General features: G+C 39.5%; 1 protein-coding gene across 7 annotated transcripts in view; it reads right to left on the minus strand.

Annotated features, from left to right (window-relative positions):
* The window catches only part of zgc:112980 (uncharacterized protein LOC503706 homolog), a 73,281-nt gene that overhangs the window by 19,119 nt on the left and 26,483 nt on the right, over window positions 1-27,679 (minus strand). For all 7 annotated transcript variants that reach the window (XM_041207256.1, XM_041207258.1, XM_041207260.1 and 4 more), the window contains 11 exons: window positions 24,046-24,217; window positions 17,533-17,658; window positions 16,333-16,398; window positions 15,117-15,239; window positions 14,345-14,500; window positions 12,464-12,517; window positions 12,103-12,320; window positions 10,648-10,727; window positions 7,452-7,544; window positions 5,227-5,307; window positions 1,927-2,034 (listed from right to left, as the gene is read on the minus strand). In XM_041207256.1, coding sequence (XP_041063190.1) covers window positions 1,927-2,034; window positions 5,227-5,307; window positions 7,452-7,544; window positions 10,648-10,727; window positions 12,103-12,320; window positions 12,464-12,517; window positions 14,345-14,500; window positions 15,117-15,239; window positions 16,333-16,398; window positions 17,533-17,658; window positions 24,046-24,217 — 1,277 coding nt within the window. The remainder of the gene's footprint in view (window positions 1-1,926; window positions 2,035-5,226; window positions 5,308-7,451; window positions 7,545-10,647; window positions 10,728-12,102; window positions 12,321-12,463; window positions 12,518-14,344; window positions 14,501-15,116; window positions 15,240-16,332; window positions 16,399-17,532; window positions 17,659-24,045; window positions 24,218-27,679) is intronic.

Genomic DNA, 27,679 nt, shown 5'->3' on the forward strand with positions numbered 1-27,679 from the left:
AATTAAATTTTTAAATGCAAGATAATGGAAACATGTGGTGAGAAGGTGGGAAACAGACCTAAAGTAATTACAATTCAAAGGGTGACCTATGTTTATTTAACAAAATGAGTGTTGGGAGTGGGAAACATTAAACAAAGAGTAGCTCCTTTCTGAGATTCTTGGTGGAGATGAGATGTCTACTGTTGTCTTCATAAGAGGCTGTAAATTATTCACCTGGTTTCCCAGGACAAAGGGAAGGTTTGGGAATGGGAGATTCCCAATCTGGGACATTCCACATTGCTGTGGGAATAGATTGCAGGAAGGAATTTGTTTTGGTTGGGGTTGGGTTTTATCCAGTGTGTTTTCTCAAGGGGGGAGAGAGGGAAGGAGAGAGGGGGAGAGAGAACAGGAGAGGGAGAGAAAGAAAGAGACACACAAAATTTGCCAGGAGCTGTAGAGCAGTAGCGAAGGACAATCAGAAACCAAGGATGTTTTCTCATTTCGGAGTCACTAAGAAAGAAAGCAGTGCAGCCTACGCTTGAGCTGGTGTCTCCACAACCCTGATTGTAATTTAAACCAGGCAGCCTGAACCCAAACAATGCCCGACAGTTAACTGTCAATCACCATCATTGGTGCATTTACCATGGCAATCTGCCGATCGGAGTCCAACTGCTAGCCAATCAGCACTCTCTTAACATACAGTATAAATTGTTGTTTTCTCCTTATATTGATATTCTTGCGATGTATCCTGATGAGTGCAAGATGAAAGCTTAGACATGTCTCTTTTTTCAGCAATACTCAAGTCCTGTACTACCAAATAACTATAATTCATTCAGTTATAACTGGGAGTTCAAATTTCTTTTAAAAAGTTACTGGTCTCCCCCTCGAGACGGAGAGGATGGAATCAGGTCCAACTCTAATGTGCCCCACCAAGCACATACATTTTGTGAAAAGCCACAATCCTGAAAACGGACATGTTTGAGACCACTTTGAAAATGACCATAAAGCCATTCCATCTGATATTTCCATTTAAACATTTACTTTTATGAAACACACACCATCTCCCTTTCCTGAATCCCAGCTCTCAGCTTGCAACCAGGAATGGAGGCCCAGGAAAATGCGGAATTCAATGGGGAGAATTTTCTCCCGTCAACGGGGTTGGGCGGGAGCGAGCGATCGGCTGCACGCTGCCATTTTATGTGGGCGTGCCCGGAAGCGCTGAGCTGCCTCAGGGAGATTAGTTTAAGTGCAGAAAAATTTAATGAAGGGAAAAAAAAATTTTAAGACATGTCCCCTCATGTGAAACTGTCACATGAGCTGGGGCATGTCTATTAATTTTAGTAAAAACTTTTACAACACTTTAAAACCCTTCATCCCACCCAAGGATGAGATTCCATGCGCGGCCGCTGAACTGAAAATCTGAATGACACGCAGTGACGTCTGGACACATGCCTGAAGTCACCGCGCATCATTTTACACCTCAATGAGGAGCCAAAGATTCTGCCCAATGAGTCAAGATCTTCACAAGAATAGAAGGAATGGGGAAAGGAAGAAAATCGTCAGAAGGAAAAAGGGGCAGCAAGATGAAACAATGAAAGAAAGCAACTGGGAGGAATAAGAGGGTGATATTTACATTAATGGTATTATTAGTGTTACCATAAAATGGGATCCTAAATATTATGAAGCTAGGAAAACGACAATCTAAAGAAACTGCAAAAGTAATATCTCTATGGAGATAGTCACAGAAGACATTGAAATGTAAGCATAGAGACACTGTGAAACAATTAAAATTAGCTTTTTGATAGAAAATGGAGCAACAGCTCCAGAATCGCCACCAACCTCCACACTGAAAGTAGCTATCAAACTCCATAAATTGATTTTGGGAAGGGAAGGACAAGTTTCAGAAGAAAAGTGAAATAAACTGGTTAGTAACTTTACTGTTCTTACCCCATAAGCTACAATTAATGGCAGAACAATGTTGATCACAGGGAGATTCTTATGCAACATCTGGGCAGCAGCCACCGTTACAAGAATTAATGCAGATTCCCTGCGAAGCTGTAAGAAAGAATATTTTATTAGTTGTCATTAACCCAAGTGCCAGTGGAATTTTATTCAAAGTTTAACCTTTCAAACAATTGTAAGTCAAAAGGCATAATTCATTGTAAAAAGCCAGCATCTCCGAGGACTAAGCAACTTGAGATGATGTAGAACTTCGATATCTACAATTTGTTTTATTCCCAGGCTTAGCGGGAAACAAATTGACAATTATTGCTGTACTTGAGCAATGAATAGCCCTTGCAAGGAGTGTAGGTGCAGATGCTGTTTCGTGGATAACACTAGACCATGATGTAATGGCCCACTTGCTTGAATAACAAAACAATACTCAATAGACACATTCACGCATCAGAGTCCAGGTAGTGAAGAACTCTCAATATCTTAAACTACACAAAAGAATGAATGGTAGCTTTAGGATAACAAGAGTTAAAAAAAAATCATTTGTGAAGTAGCACTGTAACTAAGGCATCTAGTCTGGAATAACTGAACCTGTCTCCATGCCAATTAAAGGGGCAAAATCCTAAAGAGTGACTCTTATCTCCCCCAACCCGAGGGAGCGGGTTAGCGACCTGGAAATTGTCTCAGAGCCCGTTTCTTATCCCCAAAGTGAAAATTCAGACAATGGAGTCTGGCAACAGAATGGAAACCTATCCAGGAAGCTGAAAATTTGCCTGAAATGATAGTGGCTGAAATGATAGTGGCTGTTAATACATGGATGAGCATTCACACTGCTTCTTTTGGTAAACTGAAAGGAATGCAGGTCATCAAGTAAACAATTCTAAAATTTTATTAAAAAGAAAAAAGTTATTTCTACCAATTGAATTGTCCACATTATTTAGTTACTGTAGGCCTGCCTGGGGTGTAGGCATCCCTGCCTGCCACAGGATGGCAGCCTCCAGGCATCTGAACTGCCCCCAGTTGTGACGGGAAACTGGAACAGGCTGACAAGTCTAAGTCAGCTTCCATTAAGGACTTTGTTAAAGGCAGGTAATGTGCCTAATTGGCTGTCTGCCTCATGGGGGTGGACGGCCTTGTCAGACCCCAAACCAACTTCCCACAAAACGGCCGGCGCCATGAAACTGGCGTGCTGCTTGACATCAGTATTGTTGGGTCCTGTCCCCCTCAATTCCAGACCTCGGCAGGGCCTGAAAACTCTGCCCCAAATCAAGTACTGCTAATTCAACAAGTGCCCATGGTTCCTGAGATTGAGAGGCAAAAACATTATTACCTGCAATTAGTGTTTTTTCATTTTCAAATCAAAGTTACCACACAAAACAATTATGCCGAGGATCAGACAACAATGTACATGCACAACAGAGAATGGTGTAAAATAGGCAACTCTGCTTTACCAGGTACTTAGGGCAGTACGTGGGACTTGGGATGCAAGTACACCATTAAAACGCATTGCAAACATCAAATTATATCCTATATTTAATTTTAGTGGAAATACAATACATTATATAGAATTTGGGATTCACTGTTCAAAGATAACAGCCTATTTAAGATATTCAATGTTTTTAAAAATTTTCAGTTTGAGTTACTGAATGTCTGACTGGGGCTGCATTTACTGGCCTGCAGCTGATGACTGTGTTTTTGTTTTCAGCCAGGTAGTATCCTGTTGACATTGTCTGTGTAAGACTTGAATGCAGCTGCCCAGAATGGTGTTCCCTGCACCTGTGCTTACACAGACATCCTGAACTCCTCTCAGTAGACGAAGTTGAATTGTTTAGGCAGTGCAAGCAGTAGCATCCACAATCTCATTGTTTAAAATTGTAGGTGGAGGTAAGACTAAGCAATTTTGCACACTGTACTGAATTTACACTCTGCAATATGAAGTACAAGCAGGAATTCTCAGTATCCTCTGCTTTAGAGTCAGATTGGGCTCTGGCTGCAAGATTCACCCTGCAACTTTAGCAGAAACTCTAATCATCACCAATACAAGTGTCAAATATTGCAGACACTAGAAAACGGAAACAAAAACTGAAATTGTTTGAAATAATCAGGTCAGGCAGCACCTGTGGAGAAAGGAACAGCATTAACATTTTGGTTCTTATGATAGGTCAAACTCTGTCTCTCGCTCCACAGATGCTGCATCTACTGTATTTCTAGCATTTTCTGTTTTTACTCATAAAATTTGGCAAAGTAATTATGTTTAAAGATAAGAAAAAGTACAATTTATAGAAATCTGAAATAAAAAATACAAGATTGACACAAATAAGTCAATCAGCATCTCAAAAGAAAAAGGTTAACATTAACATTTCTGACAGAACTTTCTTCAAAACTGATGCCAATTCATGAAGCTTCAAAATAAAAGCGTTAATCCTGCTTCTCCTTCAGATGCTCAAGTCACATGGTGTGAATGCCTAGCCTTTTTTTATTTAGTTGTGTGGTTAATGAAGATTTAATTGTACTCATTCTTGAAGGGAGCTATAAACAGATGATCAGAGCAGCATAGGTCAGAAAGTGTGGGGAGCTAATAATCATGTATTGGATGTTAAATGAAAAGGTAAATGTTCCAAAATCAATATACATAATAAATAACTGCGTTATCATTACACATTTCATTTTTAGTATGACACTGCCAATGTTATACAGGCCACCTATACAGTGTCATTCACCTGAATGGTTAATTGTTTAAGTATAATCAAGGTAGCTGATAATTAAAAAGTGCTATGTGTTGGAAATGCATACACAACACTGACAGAATGGAAAGCATTGTGCTTTAAAAAAAAAGCATTTTGAAGGGCATCACAAAGTTTTAGGCTTCCTTAAGTCTAGTCCAATGTCATGTCATGTGTGCTCTGCCTGAAGGGAAGTCCTTGGCTCATTGTCAGCTGATGCTTCATCCTGAGCTGTTTTCATGGCAGTTTTTGTTAATGGTGGTTTGTCATTGCCTTCAAAAGGGGCAGGGCAAGGAGGCAAGTCCCAAGTCTACCTCAGCCAGAACAGGAATCAAACCGGCACAGTCAGTATTATTTTGAGCCATATGTTACTCATCTAACCAACTGACTGAGCTAAATGGCCCCACTCTAGACCAATAACCCTAGGCATTTATTTACTGCTCACAGATAGTTCTACAAAGGTAATTTAATACTCATTTAATAGTGATTCCCAAAATACTCAGAACTCAGGATCTACTGCATTTAATTAATACAACTCTGCACAGCATTTAGACAAAAGACTTTCACCTACCACAGATGAAAAGGCTTTGGGTAAGCCCACGATTCCATTCTTCAGATCTTCAAGGATTGCTGCTGCAAGGACAGCTGTGCTCTGATAAGAAATGTTTTTAAAAGTTTATATGTTAATGGAGAAAATAATTTCTAGGACAGTACCATAAAACATAGCCTTTGTGACCAACTGTTAAACTTCTGAATAGATTCATGTTGCAGTTGTTAACACAAGTTGTAAAATCAGCTCATCTCTGGGTGCCCCTCAGTTACCAAGTCTCAAAACAATAATGCTGTATTTGCATCATCCAAGTTTATCTGTGTAAAGCTGAAGTTATTTCACAAAGGCGCTCAACATTTGAGTCTCTATCAAATGGTTTGACCCTAAGGTGAAACCAAACCAAAGCAGGTAACCCCCCACCCCGAGATCAATGATCTGCTTTGCCCTGGTATTGGATTAGGCCCAAATGCTAGGTTCATGCTGTATTTACACTATAAACTGAGCACTGGGAGAAAACATCTTAAGTGCTTTACATTAATGTTACATCTGTAGTATGAATACAGCCAAGTTGTCAACACAATCAAATTCACAATCATCGTGGAAATGACACTAATATGCATTATATTAACATTTTTCCCTAAAATTTCTTTAGCGATTACTAATAAAGTCACTCCTACAGACTACAATGTAAAATTCTTCAGTGCACAGTCCTGTAGGACAGTAAAATAAATCCTTTTATTAAGGCTATTTAAACTTGTTAGTATTTCAGTTTTTGTTTAAAGTATGTTGCACTACCCCACCATCTCCAAGTCAACTGATTTAATTGCCAACAGCCATTAGGTCAATATATTGAAAAAAAAACATAAGCTTAAGCTACCAAAACACATTGCGTTGTCTCATGGACTTTTCGTGGACCATGCTGTGTGCAAACATGTTTCTCCCCTCGATGTTAACCCTCCTAGGGGAATCTAGAACTGAGAGCAGAGTTTCAGAATAAGGAATGTCCCAATTAAGATTAAGATGAGGAGAAATTTCTTCTCTCAGAGGGTCATAAATTTTTGAAATTCTCTTCCCCAGACTGCAGCGGAGGCTGGTCATTGAATACATTCAAGGTCGAGTTAGACAGATTTTTGATCTACAAGGTAGTGAAGGGTTATGGGGGCAGACAGGAAAGTGGAATTGAGGTGACAATCAGATCAGCCATGATCTTACTGAATTATAGAGCAGGCTAAAGGGGCCAAATTGGCTACTCCTGTCCTTATTTCTGGTGCTCAAACTGGCTGCCACATTTCCTTACATTAAAATAGTGACCGCAGTTCAAAAGTATTCTGGGACGTTCTGAGGGTGTGAAAGGCGCTATGCAAATTTAAGTTTGATTTGTTTGTAAAGGAACAAGAAATAAAGATCATTTAGGACATCTTAAGTGATAATACTCATGCTTTAGAATGAATAGGGATTTGTACGCTGGTTGCCTATAAATTTATATACACTTAGCTTTAAGCTTCCTCTTTCCCTCTATCATAATACAGTATTAGCAATATTGGTGGCCATTACAAGTAAGATCTGACACTACTGGTGCAGTAGGCTAACAGATCCAGTGGTAACCCAAATAATTGCTTTGAATTAAAATTATGAAATTGATTTCAGTGCATCTGGTAATTTGGGAATTAGAAAAACATTGACAATTTAAAGCCAGAATGTTGTGAAAAAGCAATTTATTTACAGAATTACTGCAAGCATTGAATGCTTTGCTACAGGGAATAATTAGGGATGGGCAATAAAAATGCTGGCCTAGCCACACCTTGTGAAAAAAAATTGAGGCAAAGACCATTAAGAAAAATAGTAAATAAATGTTTGCAGCATAGGAAGATACAGCAATATGTGGAAAGAGCAGGACAATGTGATTCATGTAATATTACGCCAACACAGACAAAATGGACAGGGTAGTCCCCTTTTGTGCTGTGAAATGCTATGGTTCCTATTCCACGGTCATTTGAATCCCCCCCTTGAATGAACTTGATACACCCATTAAGTGAGAAATGTTACGAAGTGCAAATTGACATTTCATACACTCACTGTGGGTGTACCTACCCTACAAGAACTGCAGTGGTTCAAGGGCAATTAGGGATGGGCAACAAATGCTGGCCTTGCCAGTGACGCCCTAATCCCAAGAAAGAATAAAAAACAGAACAAAACATATCACTTTCCTATACTCCAGCAAGTTTAGGCTACTGGAAGTAACTTACTTTCACAAATACAGTAGGTGGCGCCGGTAGCACCACTTCTGTCAATGTAAATGAATTGCAGTGAATTTGAATCAGTCTGCTCCAGCAGTGAACCTGAACATGGGGAAAAACATATATACACATCATAACCCATCACACTTACCAGCTAAAAAAAATCTCAATCTGAATCATTCAGGAGTTCAGCCTCCAAATGCTAATGTGCAATGGTTACATTTAACAGGAGCAGGCCATTTAGCCCCTCTAGCCTGTTCATGACTGATCTCACTGAATGATAGAAATGCAACAACAACTTTGTTTAAGTAGATACTTCAGATACTCTAGACTTCATAATTTGAAGGACATTCTTATCCCTAACTCTTGAGGTTTGGCAACAATGAGGAAGAGGGAAGGGGGGAAAAGAGAAGGTGGCTTTGAGTTCACGTCAAATCTGGGAAGATGAAGGTAAAGACATACACTAAACATCCAAGACAACAGAAGTAAGCCTCTGTCTGCAATCCCAATACAGTTTTGGAAGTTCCCAGTACAGATACTGTCTGTAGTGCCAGTTTATTTAAACAGCTTCTGTTTTTAATTAAAATTTGAATGGCAAGATCTTAATCAGCTCTTATGGCATTAAAAATTAAGTTCCAGCTGATTCAAAACTAAACCAATTTGATCAGAGAATATATCCTGAAAGTCTGTTAGGTTACTGAAATAGCAAATTAGTGTTCATGAATATAAATTTCTCTTCTCTAAGCATAGGGCCCCAATTTGCATATTAAACAAGCCTTATGCCCAAAGCAGAACCTGTTGCTTGTCCACTTAGAGGAGGGCCTGACCACAGGATCACATGGGATACCAGACACACACCATGTAGATACACGCCATTCAGCCCAACCAGTCCATACCACCAAGTAACAAGTGACCTCCCTATTCTTCCTACATGCAGCCTCACATTTATGTGTTCGAGCTTCATTTTCCAATTAATCACCTATTCTGCAAGTTTATTATTGTCCTCCTGTAATGTGTTGCAGCCCTCCTCAGTATTGAGTACCACAATCCACCCCCACAATTTGCTATCATCTGTTGATTTAGAAATTGTGTTTTTATTTTTAATTCCAAAGTCCAAAACTATGAACAACAATGGTCCTAGCACTGAACCTTGTGGGACACCACTTCCTATTGTAAGGGAATCTATATATTTGGGTTTTTGCCTGTGGGCTTTTGTAAATTAGCACCTGTAGGGGAGGCATTTCAGGTGCAGAATGTACCAAGGGTTGATACGTTTGATCCTGCCTCAAAGCAGGGGCAGAACCCTGTTGGGAGATGCTAACAGCTAACACCAATTAGTCCAAAGGGCAGAGTGAACTGCAGCCTGTAGGGAGCACATGAAGAGGAGGATCAGTTCCATGCAGCTGCAGCGCTTCTGTTAGCTCTGTGCTTCTGAGGAACAGCAGTCCATGGTGAGCAGAGGTTGCTCAGATGAGTCCGGAGCTGGAAGAAGAGGCAGAAGGTTGCTAGCTTCATGCTGCTCAGGAGATTGGGGCTAAGAGAAGCCCAGGGCAGTTATCAGTCCAGTGAAGCTGAAGTAAACAGCAGCCATCGGCTCAGTGAAGCTGGCAGTTGGGGCAAACGAAAGCCCGTGAGCAGTGGGGGCTCTGTTCAGGGTAGCTAGAGAGCTGGAATTGTGCCGATAACTAGAAGCTGGGGTGCAGCCTTACGAATCCAGTGGGATGTATCTCAGGAGGAGACTGAGCAACTGGGAAGTGAGCAATTATTGTGGCAGTCTGAATTGGAGCAGCTTTTGAGGGAAATCAGAGGCTAAATCTTTGAAAAGGAGGAGCTGAAATCCTTCAGGAGGAAGACAGCCAATTTTTGTGACTCACTGACGTCTGGGTGAATTTGCAGAGAAATTTGGGGACCCGACCTTGCTTGTGTCTGCCATTTAATATGCAGTTTGTGGTGAGTATGACCACAATTTGCCTGTTAATTCATGTTTACCCCATGTTGATTCTGGATGTTAAGGTATAAGATAGATAGTTCAAGGGTGTTGATTGTCTGCTTTGCTGCCTTTGTATAGTACAAGCTCTTCTGTTTGTTTAAAACCATGGAATCTTGCGGCTTTATTGTCTTAAATAATTAAGATTTCAAATTTCATCTTTAACAAAAAGGGTTACTGGTCCCTAACCAGAACATAACCAATTTTAGAGGTCTCATCTGGGACCATAAACTTTGGGGGTCTGGTCTGGGATCATAACACTAACTTCTGCCTCTCTGGATAACTACCCTTTAATCCCACTCTCTACTTTGTTTTGAAGCAAATTAGCAATCCATTCTGCCACTTGTCCCCTGACTCCACCTTTTCTAACCTTTATTCATTAGTCTATTAAGGTCTTTTGAAAATCCAAATAAGTTACATTTATTGTACTATCATTGTATATACTCTCTTATCTCCTCAAACAATTCAATGGGGTCAAATAAGATTTTCCCTTTTGAAATCCATGCTGCCTATTCATTACTACATTTTTCTTTATTTTTTCCATGCCAATATCAAACTAAATGGTCTATAATTCACTGTGAATGTTCTGCCCCCTTCTTAAATATAGGAAGTTGCATCAGATGCAATCCAGCCACCCACTCATTTTTAATTATAATCTTCCTGCTTTCCAGGCAAGGAACAGGGTCAGTAGTTGAAGAAATGCCCCCATTTTATTTAAAAAATTACAGATACATAAACATTCCCCTATTGATAACCATGCAAGCACTTGTCCATGGCTGGAAATGCATACAAGAGCAGTCAGTCTGCATACCATAAGCTTCCAGATCTACAGGTTTCTCCCTTGCCTTGAGAAAAATGAATATCAGTCAGATTATAACATGAATTCCCTCTGGGTGCAGAGAAGAGATGTCAACAACTTAAGTATGGAGCCCATGGCTAACAAAATCAAGAAATCCTAAAAGACAAAAATATACATTTGTCACAAGTGTCTTGCACTAATATATTTATATTCTTTCAACTTTTTCTGGCAAGGGAGAAAGAGAGGCAACGTTGTGCTGGCAGCAGCCATCGGTAACACCTAAGACAAACAATTCTCTAACGGACATTGATACACAAATACTGCTCTCACATTGTATAATGATGGAATCACAAAGCTTGAGAAATAAATCAGCAGTTGACAACTGTATAATGCATATCAAAATGCCTCACAGTACTTACACCTCTGTAGAGTACTTCATTCACAAAGAGAATCCTGAGTGCACATTTTAGTAGTAAACAATCCTTTATCAAATTAGCACCTTCAAAACAGAAAATAATGCCAAATTACATCTTCCACAATGTGGACAAAAATCATTGGAAGCAAACAAAAAACATTGTACCACAAAGTAAACTCAATCATGGTTCTTTGCAAATTACAACAGTTTTTCTTCTTTAAACCAGGCCTTATGGCATCATAGGTACAGATTTTTATTTTGTTTATAGGCAGACTTGTCTTTTTAACATGGGGTGGAAGGAAGAGAGCAAGAAAAATAAAACTGTATTTACACTGCGCCTTTAAAATAGAAAACACATGGTGGTTCAAAAAGGCATAATTTAAGAAAATGGGAATGAATTACTGCACTATAGAATAACAGAGGATTTATCTCATCATCTGCTTGTTTTAAAAGCCTGGTCATCAAAAACATTTAATATAATAAAATTACTCTTGAGTCAATACACCCTCAAACACAATTCCAAAACAAGACTAAGGCTTTACCAGGAATTCAGGATCACAAGATCTGGTTCGAATGCTAACTTACTGTAAATGACAGACCTGGCCATAATTTTCAATCATAAAAATTACCCAATGTTAATTTTTAAATTACTAGGCCATTTTAAACAAGTACAAAAAGGTTATTTCTAAATTTGAAATACTACTAATGAAATACAATATATTCTTGCGGATTTTGTTCCTCAAAGATGGTGTACGCATTCTTACTTTCTAATTTATCCATTGCAATATTACATGCAAGATAGTGAACAATCATATGTAATGATGTATACAGAAGCAAAAAAACCTAAATATACTTCGTCCACAAACATACTGGCTGCTGGTGACCAATTAAGTAACACTGGAAAAAGGTTCAGTGTCTTCCCAGAGTTTTTACGGGTAAAAAAAACATACCTTGGAAAGGAATGGCAAAGGTCTCCACAGTACCTCAACTGGCAAGAATACTGTCTAGAGGGAAACTGAACAACACCGTTCACTAAGTGAACGTTAGTGAATGTGTTGGTGTTTGTCCTTCACTGGTCTCAGGTGAGATAGCAATCGAGGTTATGACATTTGGTAATAGAGCCTGCAGTCATGGGAAGAGCTGGGCAGGTGAAATGAAAAATTAGTCAGGGTTCCTGCTCCAAATTGCTAGTCAGTGATGCTTCCTGGGAAAGTATGTTGGACAGAATGCAGATAGTTTGCTGACAAGATTACAACCAGACTATACTCACACCACACAGTGAACAATGCATCTAAAGCCACACTCCAGCACTTTTGAGAGGACAGGAGAAAATTGCAGGAGGGAAAATGGAAAGATAGGAAGACTCAGTGGAAGAAAGAGTAACACCAATTCTCTTAGAGCACCATATCAGTTTAAACACAAATAAATTGATTCACTGGATTAGAATCTAGAGGCTGACCTTTAACAAATATCCATCTTCCTTCCTCTGAAAGTTCACAACCAGCAGGGACAGTTCCAGTCTTGAGAATTTTTAAGTATACCATGTATTGGTAAGATGTTAAGCGGCAGGCTGTGCAGCAAGAAAGGTTGGAGTTTAAATGAAATGACTGCGCAGCAGCATGAAAATCTCCACACTTGCAAAAGTAGAATGGAATTTTATCTTGTAGGGTTCTTAACCTGATCAAAAGAAAAAATACACTCAATGCATGCACAGTTCTAAGGTGTATGCAACAAACTGAAGTCAATCTACTTTGTATAGAAAAATTGATAAAATTATTTAACCATTTAAAAAAACAGATTTGAAAAACACATATACTAACTTTAATGTGTCACTGCATTTTACCACTCGTAGATATCGGACCAATTCTCTGTACCTGAAAGAAAAATATTTAAACTGTCAGCAGATTTTTAATACCAAATTCCAGCATCCATGTAGCCACAGGCCTCAGGTGACTTTATACCACTTGCGTGTAAAGCTCAAAACAGGAGACAACATTTGTAGATAACGTTTGCACATTAGTCAGTCAAATACTAGTAAGGCATGACATACTAGTCCATTACCATAAGGAGATGTGATGCAGCATTCACTAACAGAAATCTGCACATTGCAGAGCTAGTCAAATTTTACTGCGTACTAAATCAAATGGCTGATTGGTTCTTGTATCCTGGGCACCAAAAGTTGTTAGCAGCCTACCAGTGGAAAATTGTCTTCAGTTCAAACCAATCTATTGTCTACTTCAAAACTCTGTAGGGATGTCTATAGTACAGGTTCAAGTGTGAATCCAGTTATAATTTGGATTGTTGAAGAATTACCAAGAGTGGCTCATTAATGGCACAATTATACTTAAAATCCCCATTCAACACCACAACCTACTTAGAGCAGTGCCAGTTTAGCAGTTTATCCTTCTGTTTCTGTAGAAGGGCAGACCTGTATTTATAACATAACTCTCAGAAACGTCTCAAAGTGAAGAACAGTGACTGTTAGGTGGACAGCTCATGCTGGTTACCTTTTGGTTTCAAGTTAACAAAGTACTGAGGCGTTAGTTCATTCTTTGACAACACTAAATATTTTAAGAAGCGTGCATTTTCAAAGTTCACATTGTTTCAACTGGAGTGACGCAAAGCCAAATAACTTGATACCATCTCTCAGACAGTCTTGCATTGTTTCCATTAAATCAGTTACAGTGCAGTTTGTGCATCACACTGTGGAATCAGTGTTGAATTAATACAATATACCTGGTCTATAAAACACAAGGCACCAATGTGCCACTTGGTAGAAGCAGAATCTGCTCTGTAAAACTGGGTGCATTTAAAAATACATGCCTTTTAAGTCTCAGGACCTTCAGAGAAGGGAGAATTATTCATAGCACAAAAAAGCTGGTAAGCAGAAAGTAAATTTCAAGCCAAACCTACACACTAACATCTCGACATCCAGGCAATCTTCTGCAACATGTCAAGTCACTTAGGCACTGTTATCAACATCAAGTTTGACTGTTTAAATTGCAATTCTATAACTAGTTTTACTTCATGACAAGAATTTTGATTTCCAGTAAAAAAAAACTGATTTGTTGATCGAGTTAGGTCGTAAACAAATTTCGTCCATATAGCTCAGAACAACTTCAGTCATAGCTGCTTTTCTCCAACTACTTTTGTTCCCTCAAGGTTGACTCTGAATTCCATCAGCACCAGTAACTTGCCCAAGCATTGCATTACAGCATGCTAACAGGCTGTTTGACCCATATGTGTTGGTGTCTGTCCTTCACAGTCATCCCAACCTCCTCTGCCCACACTATTCCCACATCTCTTAATCCCACCCTTTTAGCCATCAATTCTTAACTTTTTGTGCTCTCAAGTGCTACCTCTGGTAGTTCAACTTGCAGTCGCACATGTACAAAAAGTTTACCCTGCTCACTGCCCTAAATTCAAGCTTGTATCCAGGTCTCCTTGCTCAAGGTCACTCAACACTAGGCACAGTCTGATTCTATCAGCGTTCTTTAAATTTAAGAAGAGATAAGACAGTAGAAATTAACTGTTTCACCCTACAATCACCTCTATTTTAAAAAAGTGTAATTTTAAAGTGTAACACAGGATGTCTGTCAAATTCACTTCGAGAAAAAAAAAATCAGTTACAAGAAAAAAAGCCACACATTTTGCTATCGGCTGCTGCAGCAGAGAATTAACTTTAATTAAAAGTAACATACTCTTCTCTTGTCTCCATTCTTTCCACCCGAGCGTGCACAACAGTGAGATCCTCCCATAACACTTCTTTCTTGCCTTTCTTCTGTCGGTGCCCAGTGATATTTTGACCCCTTAGGATGGAGGTCAGGAAAGGGTCCTCCCAGGACAGTACATTAAGACTGTGAACAAAGAATCTCAGAACAATTATCTTTATGGATGTGGCTACATTTGACTTTTTTTTTTAATGCTAGTACCATTTAATCAGCAAGCATCTTACATAAATTATTTTAAAAAGATACCGAATCAATAAAGCTTTAATATAGAACATTTTTTGGTCATGTGCCAGACTTAATTAGACCAAAGTGCTTAGCTCACAGATTTTAACAGAAGCATTAATAAGATCCATCTAAGAAACAAGCATTGAATTTTCCCCTTTGCAGCATTTGTTGCATTAAATGATACCAAGTTCCCATCCCTCATTTGGAAGACTGAGCTGGACATCTCTTTTATATCATAGTTTCATTAAATCTTTGCTCTATTTGCTTCTGAGTTTGTCCCCTTTTCCACCTCCTAAACATCATTACAGTTACAAGGAAAATTAACAGAATTAGTTAAGAGAGGAACCAGATAGTGGCAGCGAAAATCCCCTTCATCAGAAGATAGAAATGCAGAAAATGCCACCAGACAAAACTTGCACTGGTACTGCCGTGAAAGTTTGAGAAGGCAGAACTCACTCTTCCCTCTTCCTATTTTCAAACATATTTAATATCATAGAATTATAAGAAAAACGCTCACCTATTAGTAAAGGCATAGCAGTAAGAAGGAAGTGAAAGGGTTTTATAGAAGGCCTTCAGCTTGTTAAATAGGTAAGGGGGGAATTCACTCAATACAAGCATTCTCTGTAACGAATGGGTGATTCTGTAAAACAAAAATAAAAACCATACTGAGTAAGATGTGCTACCATCATGCCTTAATGTAATGATAAACAAGCACAACTACAAGAGAAAGTATTTGACTAGTCCAACTGAGATGTCTTGTTCTAAAATTTGTGTTCAAGCCCAGTTCCATAGATATTTTTTTCCTGTTAATACCCTGATTTCCAACTATGTCAGACTATATGGTTCTTACAACTGAATTTGGTATTCTGAAGCATGGCTTATTTAGTCCTCCATGATACAAGCAGTTGGCTGATGCATCAAGTCACTGTTCCTGGCAGAAAATGGGAAGAAGAGAATCTGGCATTGTTTTCCTTACGACAGAAAAGGTCAAGGGAAAATTTGAGATGTTCAAAATGCTGAGGAGTTCTGAAAGAGTGAATAAAGGAGAAACTGTTTCTACTAGCAAGTGGGCCAGTAACCAAAGGAAACCAATTTAAAATTAGCAAAAGAACCAAAGGGGAGATAAGACCTTTTCTTTCCAATGCAATGAGTTGCTTTGATCTAGCATCCAGTGCCTGAAAGAGTGGAGGAAACACATTCAATAATAATTTTCAAAAGGGATGCATATTTGAGTAGGAAAAACTTGCAGGCTGAGGGAAAGAGTAGGATAGTGGAACAAAATGGATGGCTCTTTTAACAAGGCCTGGCAAAATAGCCATACAGACTCCTGTGCTGTAAAAGTCTATTGGCTAGAAATTTGCAACACCCACCCACAATTAAATATCAAAAGTTATAAGGTGGAAAATGGGCTGCCTAGTCATTAGGCCTGTTTTTCACTGATTTGTGCTGCATTTTCAGCATTTCTGCTTTTTTGGATTTCCAGTGCTTACATTTTTCTGTTTTGTGCAATGCATTTAATATCATCAATACACAGGAAATTTCCATGATGTAAATTCTGTGCATTCAGGTCCTGGTTTCCTTGGTCAGCATCTGAACAGAGTAGGGTTAACAATGTGAGGAGGTATTTTGCCAGAATTCCCAATTCTGATGGAATCCCAGAATCCCACCTTAAAAGCTTCACATTATGATAAAATGCTGATAATGCACAAAGTAAATACACATACACATCTCACCTGCGCATAAATAATGGAACAGCCTGTCTCGGAGTTGATGTCTGGTCATCTTTGTTGAAAACTTCCCTTTAAAACACAAACTAGATGAACTGGGCAAAAACATTTTGTTTCAAGAAATAGCAGAATAGGACATTCACCTTTCTAGATCTTGCTATATAGAGATGTTGGAAGTGACTTATTCCTGATGTGATTTGCTGCAGGAACAAGGGCCTACACCCAGTTACAACATAACATGCTGCTCAGATATACAGTAACCAAAGGAAAGTAGGAAATTAACCAACCCAAAGGCAGGCTGGGGCATTGGCGGCTGCTGCTAGCAACTTGATTACGAATATAGGTTAGAATTATACAGCACTATTTTGATACGAAGGTTGTGTTCGGAACTGACCATTCCACATCACGTATGCCATATGGGTTTCAAGCAGTAGAAATTTTTTTGGACACTGCCCCCACTCAAATTATTATTCAGTTTGGAACTTGCAATTATTTGCTGCTTTAATCATCACTTTAGATTTGGGACGCTTTTTGGCTTTTATTACTTTGAGAAGAAATCAAAGTTCCAGTATCCCAAATGGGTTGGACCTGAATACCTTCTAGGAGAAGCGAGGGTGAAAGGTGTGGAGGAGCAGTGGGTAGCATCCAACTTGTCCGCAGCCCTAGGATTGGGGTAAGGGACAGTAGGGTGGAAAAGAATTAGAGGAAAGGCAGGAGAATACATGCTAAGGGCAAGTCATGTTTTTCCTGTCATAACTCCTAGTAGCCAAAATTATCAAAGTCCAAGAATGAAGTCAGTTTCTGAGTCTCACGAGGGAAAATGGGTTGGGTAGCAGAAAGAGCCTGAGCAGTAAATAAACAATTATTAATAAGAAAATGATAGGACATTCAAAAGTAGGAGGATATTACAGCTAAGCATGACCTTGCACTCATTAAGTGACCGCACATACTTTCCAGTGGGAGTTACTGCATAGCAAATAACAGTAAGGTCTCTGCCCTTTTTCTCTCAAGTCGGAAGAACTGAATATAATCATGGAGACCCAAATACTGTACTATTTGGGTTCTATTTAAGCACAGATGAAGAATCAAAACCAGAGCGTTCTGGTCAGCAAGACTTATTAGCAAAGGCACCTGGTGATTCATTAAGGGACCCCAAGATCAAATTCTTTTAAGTACATAAGAAAACACAAAAAAAATTGAACTAACTGCGGAGGTTGTTTGTGCAGAAGAATTTCCTTTGCAACGCCGATCATCATAATGGCAGCTGCTTTCGACTTCTCATTCTCTGCCTGATGCAGAAAGTTGTTCACTATATTAAACACAGGTGTGTAACTATGGGAAGAAAGGGGTAACATTAGCAAAAGGCAGTCAACCTGCTCACATGACAACTCCCTACAACAAAAGATCATGCCAGCTAATAAATGTATTGCAAATTTTAATTGCATACATAGGAAAGAATACGTTGATGAAGGGCTCGCCAGTGTCAGCCAGCAGACCTGAGTCAGTTCATGGCTTGGTCCAACAGATGTACACGTGCACTACCAGCAGAGGTCAGTGTTTAGCATTGAAGAGGAGGAAACCGTAACAATTTCTCTCTTTTAACTGAGGCACTGAAGCTAACTGTAGCACACCTATCGCTGGCATCAGTTGCCTCAGGATAGTCTGGAGATCAAACCTGGGACTTCCCTGGTCTGTGTGGATATGCTACTCAGCTCCATAGCCAGCTGAATCAACAGAAGAACGACTTATGTAAACTTTGATCCATTCTATTAGTCACTGCCAAAAGACTATCAACATTAAACAGACATTAAAATGAATTGGGTCTTTAGTTTATTAGGTGGCCAAGTAGCATTTTTGCATTATATCAGCTACTGTGCTGTTTGATGCTCTCTTCATACCAACATCCTAGCACTTTGCCACAATATCTTTTAGCTTGCCAGTTCCAAGTGGTGCAATGTATTGCTTCTGGTGCCTTTGGCCCAGAAGTGTAAAAATTATGGCCACCACACATTGCGAAGGACTTGTAGGCCTTGGAGAAAGTCCAGAAGAAATTTACTAGAATGATTCTAGGGATGAAGGATGACACGATTGACTGCAGAAGCTCTGGTTGTTCTCCTCAGAGCACAGAAGGCCAAGAGGAAATTTGACAAAGACAGTGTTGAAAATTGAGAAGAGTTTAGGTAGAGTAAAATAAGAGAAAAAAATTATATAAAAACAAAAAACTGCGGATGCTGGAAATCCAAAACAAAAACAGAATTACCTGGAAAAACTCAGCAAGTCTGGCAGCATCGGCGGAGAAGAAAAGAGTTGATGTTTCGAGTCCTCATGACCCTTCAGCAGAACTGGTTGAATCCAAGGAGGGGTGAAATATAAGCTGGTTTAAGGTGGGGGGCGGGGGGGTGAAGAGAGAGAGAGAGAGAGAAGTAGAGGGGGTTGGTGTGGTTGTAGGGACAAGCAAGCTGTGATAGGAGCAGATCATCAAAAGATGTCACAGACAAAAGAACAAAAGAACACAGAGGTGTTGAAGTTGGTGATATTATCTAAACGAATGTGCTAATTAAGAATGAATGGTAGGGCACTCAAGGTATAGCTCTAGTGGGGTGGGGGGGCATAAAAGATTTAAAAATAATGGAAATAGGTGGAAAAAGAAAAATCTATATAAATTATTGAAAAAAACAAAAGGAATGGGGAAGAAACGGAAAGGGGGTGGGGATGGAGGAGGGAGTTCAAATCTAAAGTTGTTGAATTCAATATTCAGTCTGGAAGGCTGTAAAGTGCCTAGTCGGAAGATGAGGTGCTGTTCCTCCAGTTTGTGTTGGACTTCACTGGAACAATGCAGCAAGCCAAGGACAGACATGTGGGCAAGACAGCAGGGTGGAGTGTTAAAATGGCAAGCGACAGGGAGGTTTGGGTCATTCTTGTGGACAGACCGCAGGTGTTCTGCAAAGCGGTCGCCCAGTTTACGTTTAGTCTCTCCAATGTAGAGGAGACCAATAAGAGAAACCGTTTCCACTGGCTGAGGGTTGGTAACTAGAGAGCACAGATTTTAAAGGTGGCTGCTAAAGAACAAAAGGTGATGTGAGAAAAAACTTTTCCATGCAATGAGTGGTTCAGATTTGGAATGTACTGCCTGATAGGATGGACACAGATTAAGTTATAGCCTTGGAAAAGGAACTGGATTAATACTGGAGAAAAAATTTAAAGATTAACGGAGACGCAGCTATAGAGTGGAACTAACTGGGTTGCTCTTTGAAAGAGCCAGTGCAAACTTCATGGACCAAATGATCTCCTTCTGTACTGTATTATTCAGGAAACATTGCTGGTAGATTACCCAAAAAGGGATACTATAGCTACAGCCAATGTTAACTCACGTCTTTACACAAAATGCATCTAGGTATACACTCAAGTATTTACACAAAAATTAAATTCAACTGTAGATTCAAATATATGGACACGTTGTTACTGTGTTTGGGGCACTGCACAGCAAAATGGTTTGTATACAGCATAACTCTGTACTTTCTGCTGTTCCAATGTTGGGATATTATAAAGGTGGCAATTTTGAAGAAGGGAGGAATGACAGCCAATGGTGCAGGAAACTACCAAAGATGAAGAGAGTGAATGAGGAAATAACAAAAATTTTGATTAAGTGGTTCAATAAGTGGAGGATGAGACTGGGGAGTTAATAGTGGGGAATGCAGAAATGGCAGAGACACTTAATCAATATTTTACCTCAGTTTTCACAGTGGAAGGCACTAGTAACAGGTAGTGCAGAGAAGGAGGGACTTAGAACAATCACCATCACTAGAGAAAAAGTACTGAGCAGACTAATGGGATTAAAGGGTAACAATACCCAGGACCTGATGGTTTACATCCCAGGGTCTTAAAGGAAGTGGCAGCAGAGATAGTGGATGCATTGGCTATAATATTCCAAAATTCCCTGGATTCTGGAAATATTCCAGTGGATTGAAAAAATGCTAATATAACGCCCTTTATTCAAAAGGGGGGGCAGAAAGTAGGAAACTATAGACCAATTAGTTTAACATCTGTCGTTGGGAAATTGTTGGAATCCATTATTAAGGTAGCAGTAATGGATCATTTGAAAAGTCAAAATGCAATCCATCAGAGTCAGCATGGCTTTACGAAGAGTAAATTGTGTTTGACTAATTTGCTAGAGCTCTTTGAAGATGTGACAAGCAAAGTGGATACTGGGGATCCTGCAGATGTAGTAAAGTTGGACTTCCAGGAGGCCTTTGATAAAGTGCCACACAAAAGATTAATACACAAGATAGGATCACACGCAGTTAGGGGTAATATATTAGCTTGGATAGAGGATTGGCTAACCAACAGAAAGCAGAGAGTCAGGATAAATGGGTCTTTTTCTGGATGGCAAGCTGTAACTAGTGAGGTGCCACAGGGTTCGGTCCTTGGGCCCCAATTATTTACAAGCTATATTAATGATTTGGATTCAAGGATAGAAGATACTATAGCTAAATTTGTAGATGACACCAAAATAGGTGGGAAAGTAAGTTGCAATGAAGAAATAAGAAATTTACAAACGAATATGGGCAGATTAGGCAAAGGGGCCAAAATCTGGCAGATGGGGTTTAACGTGGATAAGTGTGAGGTTATCCATTTTGATAGGAAGAATAAAAAGGCGACTTATTATTTAAATGGAGAGAAACTTCAGAATGCTTCAGTGCAGAGGGATCTGGGTGTCCTTGTGCATGAATCACTGAAAGCTAGTATGCAGGTACAGCAGGTAATAAGGAAGGCAAATGAAATTTTGGCATTTATTGCTATTAGGAAGAGAGTATAAAAATAGGGAAGTGTTGTTGCAACTGTACAAGGCATTGGTGAGACCACACCTGGAGTACTGTGCACAGTTTTGGTCCCCTTACTTGAGGAAAGATGTAGTTGCATTGGAGGCGGTTCAGAGGAGATTCACTAGATTGATTCCAGAGATGCGAGGCTTGTCTTATGAGGAGAGATTGAGCAGTTTAGGCCTATGCTCACTAGAGTTTATAAGGATGAGAGGAGACATAATTGAGCTATACAAGATGCTAAAGGGGATGGACAAAGTAGACGTGGAGCGGATGTTCCCCCTTGTGGGGCATTCTAGAATGAGAGGCTATAGTTTTAGGCTAAGGGGCGGTAGATTTAAATCAGAGATGAGGAGGAATTACTTTTCTCAAAGGGTCTTGAATCTGTGGAATTCACTACCTCAGAGTGCATTGAATAAATTTGAGGTGATAGGCAGATTTTTAATTAGTAATGGGTTGAAAGGTTATAGGGAAGAGGGCAGGAAATTGGAGTTGCGGCCAAAATGAGATAAGCCACGATCGTATTGAATGGTGGGGCAGGCTCGAGAGGCTGAATTGCCTACTCCTAGTTCTTATATTAACAGACTACTTTAATTAATATGCCAGTGAGCAATCATAAGGAAGCCCCAGTTTGAAAATCCAAATAAACTATGGAAGTCACAAACCAACTTTTATCTTTCGAATAAAATCTAAATTATTGGCGACCAAGGGGTATGGGAATAGGGTGGGAAAGTGAAGTTGAGGAGGAAGGTTGATCATGTAAAGGGAACATTTGCATTTTTAAATAAACCAGAGTAGCTTGAGTTCAAAAGAAGGGTGAAATGTTTCACCTCACCAGGAGAAGTTAAGAAAAGTTAAATAGGTTGAAGTTTAAGAATGTAAGGTGTAAAGGGAACATTTGCATTTTTAAATAAACCAGAGCAGCTTGAGTTCAAAAGAAGGGTGAAATGTTTCACCTCACCAGGAGAAGTTAAGAAACAGTGTTTCTTTTTCCTAAAGATTACTGGTAAAATTGGCACTATGATAGATTTTATTATTGGAGAGGTAAAGTCCAAAGACATAGTGAAACAATGGGAATTTTCATTCAAGGGGGAAATTATGTATAAAAGGAGAGCAGACTTGTTGGCAACTCTGTTCATATTTCTTATATTCTTAAAAAGGACTCATTCTAATGGCCCGTTACAGTCTATTCATATAACAGTACTGCAATTTCCTAATTTTATGGCTCATTTTATGAAAGTAGAACACTCACCCTTGTATTAGCATCAAGGACAACTCCCTTAAGTGAACCCTCACTTTACAAAAACCAATTTGTGATTTTGCACACACAATGCTCAGTTACATAGCCTTGTTCACAGGTGGAAAATAATATCCTTGCCACTATAATTTGCTTACTGGAATTGACAAGCTTTCTGAAGATCATAAGATTGCATCCTTATTGCATACAGTGGCTACTGAGCTACAGCCTTCAAAGAAAGTAGGAGGATACCAGTGTGATATGACACCAACGTACCCTCCAATTTCCCTTCATTTTGTGCAGTTTAGACACTTAGAAAATAAGACCACACACTCGCATCTCTTAAAAGAGTTTCTTACTGTAAACTCTAGGCTGCTGCACACCCATGCAACTTGGAAGGAATGTAAGACGAGACATGGTTCTAAACCAAAAAGCTAGTTTATTGTACGTAAATCAAACATCATTGTTATGGCACAGCGGATGGTAAATGTTGAGCTGTTCAAATCCCAGAGGGAAACTTGAAACAACTGCCACAACTATTTTACAATTTGTATTTATTTTGCGATGCATGCCTTGAATTCAGTAGTAATAAGACCGAGCCTTAATGGTTCATTACAAAACTAAATTAAATATTTATCAAAAAATGATTAAGCACATAGGTTTACAAATTACTACTATGATAACTCCTAGCCCCCCATGTTAATCTAACTCCCAGTTACATCTCCATTGAGGCAACAGTAAAACAGATTTAAACAGACCCAGGTGAAGCACACATCCTGGACAGTCGAATTCAAAGTGAGTTTTTCTCAGCTTCAGTTTCTTGTAGACAGTAGCTTGAGACTTAGATGCTGGAGGCTTTTCACACTGGTTAGATCTTAGAATGTCTTCTCTTACACACAGCCTTCTCTCCCTTATACATAATTTCCCCCTTGAATGAAAAATCCCATTGTTTAACTATGTCTTTGGACTTTACCTCTCCAATAATAAAATCTATCATAGTGCCAATTTTACCAGTAATCTTTAGGAAAAAGAAACACTGTTTCTTAACTTCTCCTGGTGAGGTGAAACATTTCACCCTTCTTTTGAACTCAAGCTACTCTGGTTTATTTAAAAATGCAAATATTCCCTTTACACCTTACATTCTTAAACTTCAACCTATTTAACTTTTCAAACCTTCTCACAAAGCCTTCAGATCAGCTGTCTCTAATTCAATTAAATCCCACACACAGACACAGACCCCACTATTACTCTAATTTACAATAAATTCCAAATAACATTATGAAAATTATATTTTCCTCACATCATTTTCAAAGTAGGAGTCATTAATTTGCAACTGCACCTTGTTCAATGAGGATAGCAAAATCCTAACTGTGCTGCTGCTAGTTTCATTTTGATGAGCGAGAGAGGTGCAATACAGCAAGGAAAGGATTGGCCTGGCACAAGGACAGGTGGCCTGATCTGAAGCAGCATAGCATAGCTGGCAGTGGTGATGGGGTGCAGCAGGAGCAGGTGGTGAGCCATGGCCACTTTTACATCCAGAGAGCAGGTGGGGCCACAGATGTGCATCTCATTACGTGCTCAGTCTCAAGTTAGTGATATTTTTCCAAGGCATTTTAAAAATGACAACAAATAAGACAGATTTCAGACATATCAGTGTCCTACCTGTACAACCGGATCTCAACATGGTTCATCTGGCACATTTCACAGAACACTTTGACTTGTTTGTGACAAATACAAATACATGGAATCAGGCAATTCCGAGTGGTTATTATCCCCATCAAATACTTGTTATATTCCAAGGCAAGTTCTAACCAAAATTTCTGCAATAAGGCTCCTGAAAAAACAATTAAAAGTATGCATTAGACTGGAAGAGATTTCTACAGGACTGCAAGAAGGTCAAACAGGGTTTACGAACAGTTCCAAATTATTATTTAATTCATGAAACTCAAAGATGAGGGCACAAGAAAATGATATACTCCAAAGATTCAAGTATTCAGGATCTTCCCTATCTCCAATACTCCAAAATGTTGTCAACCCAATGATATTTATATAGTAGGATGATAAAACAAGTTGTCTGCTTCTCATAGCTGAACACCCAGTATTGAAAAGGCAAGCGTTATGTTAGTGTCTGGGCTTCCATGGATGTGTCACTTTTCCCATTGTTCCAAGTACAGAGAATGCCCTTCAGCTGAGCTGAAAGGCAGTCAACAGTCTACCTAGAAGGACAAGGGCAGTAGATGCATGGGAACACCACCATCTGGAAGTTCCCCTCAAAGCCACTCACCATCCAAACTTGGAAATATATCACCGTTCCTTCACAGTCACTGGGTCAAAATCCTGTAACTCCCTCCACAACAGCACTGTGGTTGTACCTACACCAAATGGGCTTCAGTGGTTCAAGGCAGCCCACGTTCTCAAGGGCAAACTAGGGATGGGCAATAAATGCTGGTCTAGCCAGCAACACCCACATCCCATGAATGAATTTTAAGAATTCAGTTTGAAGGAGGAGAGGTCCAAGATGAGTATTTTCAACTTAAATAAGGGCAATCATGAGGGCATGAAAGCACAACTAGCCAAAGTGAACTGGCAAATTAGGCTGGGGATAGGTCAATAGAGATGTAGTCACAGACCTTTAAAGAAATATTTCAGAAGACACAGAATAGATACATTCCAATGAGAAAGAAAAATTTGAAGGGGAGGGCCCACCATCCATGGTTAACCAAAAAAAGTTGAAGATAATCAAACTTTAAGAAAAAAAGCACATAATTACACAAAGATGGGTGGCAGGTTAGGAAGATTGGACACAGTATACAAAACAGTAAAGAACGATGAAAAGATTGATGAGGAAGGAAAAATTATAGTACAGGAGAAAGCTAGCGAGAAATATAAAAGCAGATAATAAGAGTTTCTGTAGGTATTTAAATAGGAAAAGAGTTAAGTGAGTGTTGGTCCCATAGAAAGTGAGTCTGGGGAATTAACAATGGAAAATAAGGCAATGGCAGATGAATTGAACCAGTATTTTGCATCGGCCTTCACTACTGAGGATACGAGGAACACCCCAGGGATAGCTGTGAATCAGGGAATTTGGGGGGGAACTTGAGAAAATTACAATCATCAGGGGAGTGGTACTGAGAAAATTGTTGGAGCTGCGGGCTGACAAGTTTCCAGCTCCTGATGGACTTTATCCTTGGCTCTTAAATGAAGTGGCTAGTGAGATAGTTAATGTGTTGCTTTTAATTTTCCAAAATTCCCTAGATTCGAGGAAGGTTCCATTAGATTGTAAAATAGTGAACATGCCTCCTTTATTCAAGAAGGGAGAGAGAAAGCAGGAAACTACAGGCCAGTTAGTTTAACATCTGTCATAGGTAAAATGTTAGAAGCTATTATTAAAGATGCTATTCTGGGGGACTTTGAAAAATTCAGGATAATCAAGCAGAGTCAACATGGGTTTGTGAAAAGGGAAATCATGTTTAACCAATTTATTAGAGTTCTTTGAAGAATTAAGATGCGCTGTGGATAAAGGTGGATGTACTGTTTTTAGATTTCCAGGAGGCATTTGATAAGGTGCCACATCAAAGGTTATTGCAAAAAATAAAAGTTCATGGTGTAGGGGCTAATATATTGACACATGCAGAAGATTGTTTCCTGTTAGCTAGTCAGAGGGCAGCCATAAACGGGTATTTTTCTCATTGGCAAGATGTAATGAGTGGTGTGCTATAGGGATCAGTGCTATGGCCTTAACTTTTTACAATTTATATAAATGGCGTGGATGAAGGAACCTTTTGGTTGCTAAATTTGCTGATGACACAAAGACAGATAGAAGGATGTGAAGAGGACACAAGGAGGCTACAAAGGGATATAGATAGTGTTACAGAGGGAGAGTTGAATTGAATTATTAGTTTCCCTCTTCTGCCCATGACAGAGGTAGCTTTAATTTCTAATTTAATTTGTTTCCCTTAGTACTCTTTCCTTTGTTGAAATGGGCCGTGGTGTGTTTCCCAAACCCCGGTTTGAAGTCCAATGTTAAAAATAACCCTACAGTAAATTATTTAAGGTGAAACAAAAAAGCAGGATTTATTAACATATTCAAAACCCAAGGAATGGATCGCAGCACATTCACAAGCATACAAAGGAGAGAGAGGAGAGAGAAAGGAGAGAAGTCCTTTGTGTTGGCTTGGCTGGAATGTTCACACAATGTAAGGGGTGTCAAATTTCAAGAGGCTGATGAGTTAATCTCAAACTCAGTGAGTGGACAAAGATCTGGCAAATGGGGTATAACGTAGGAAAGTGTGAAATTGTCCATTTTGGCAGGAAGAATAAAAAAGCATATTATCTAAATGGTGAGAGAATGTAGAGCTGAGATGCGGAGGGATCCGGGGGTTCTAGTGCACGAATTGCACAAGGCTAGTGTGCAGGTGCAGCAAGTAATTAGGAAAGCTAATAAAATGTTATCATTTATTATGTGGGGAAATAAATACAAAAGTAGAGGGGTTATGCTCCAGTTATATAAGACATTGGTGAGACCACATCTGGAGTACCGTGCACAGTATTGGTCTCCTTATTTAAGGATGGATGCAAATGCATTGGAAGCAGTTCAGAGAAGGTTTCGAAGCTAATACCTGGATTGGGCAGGTTGTTTTCTGAGGAAGGGTTGGACAGGTTAGACTTGTATCCACTGGAGTTTAGAGGAGTACAAGGCGATTTGATTGAAACATAAGATCCTGAGGGATCTTGACAGGGTCAATGTGGAGAGGATGTTTCCACTTGTGGGAGAATCTAGTACTAAGGGCTACTGTTTAAAAATAAGGGGTCACCCATCTCGGTCAGAGGTGAGGAGAATTTTTTTTCTTTGAGGATTGAAAGTCTTTGGAACTCTTTAAAACTCTCTTCAACCTTCAAAAGACGGTAGAAACAGAGTTTTAAAGGCAGAGACAGATAGATTCTTGATAAGCAAGGGGGCGAAAGGTTAATCAGGATAAGCGAGAATCTGGAGTGGAGGGTAAATCAGATCAGCCATGATATTATTAAATGGCAGAGCAGGCTTGAAGGGCCGGGTGGCTTACTCCTGCTCCTAATTCATATGTTCATACGTAGAGGAACAACATTGCTTCTCTTGCTCAGTGCTCACTCATCTCATTGTCATCCTGGCTGAGTATCAGCTGATGTCTGCACATGTACAGTGTGCATGCGCAGACATCAAAGATGCTTAGGCAACAACAAGAGACGACCTTGACAGCTTCCTCTTTCGCTGCTGGAGGAATCCAGGACGAATGGCACCCCAGAAAATGCATGCCAA

This window comes from Carcharodon carcharias, chromosome 15 (assembly GCF_017639515.1).
Source record: "Carcharodon carcharias isolate sCarCar2 chromosome 15, sCarCar2.pri, whole genome shotgun sequence".
Lineage (NCBI taxonomy): Eukaryota > Metazoa > Chordata > Chondrichthyes > Lamniformes > Lamnidae > Carcharodon > Carcharodon carcharias.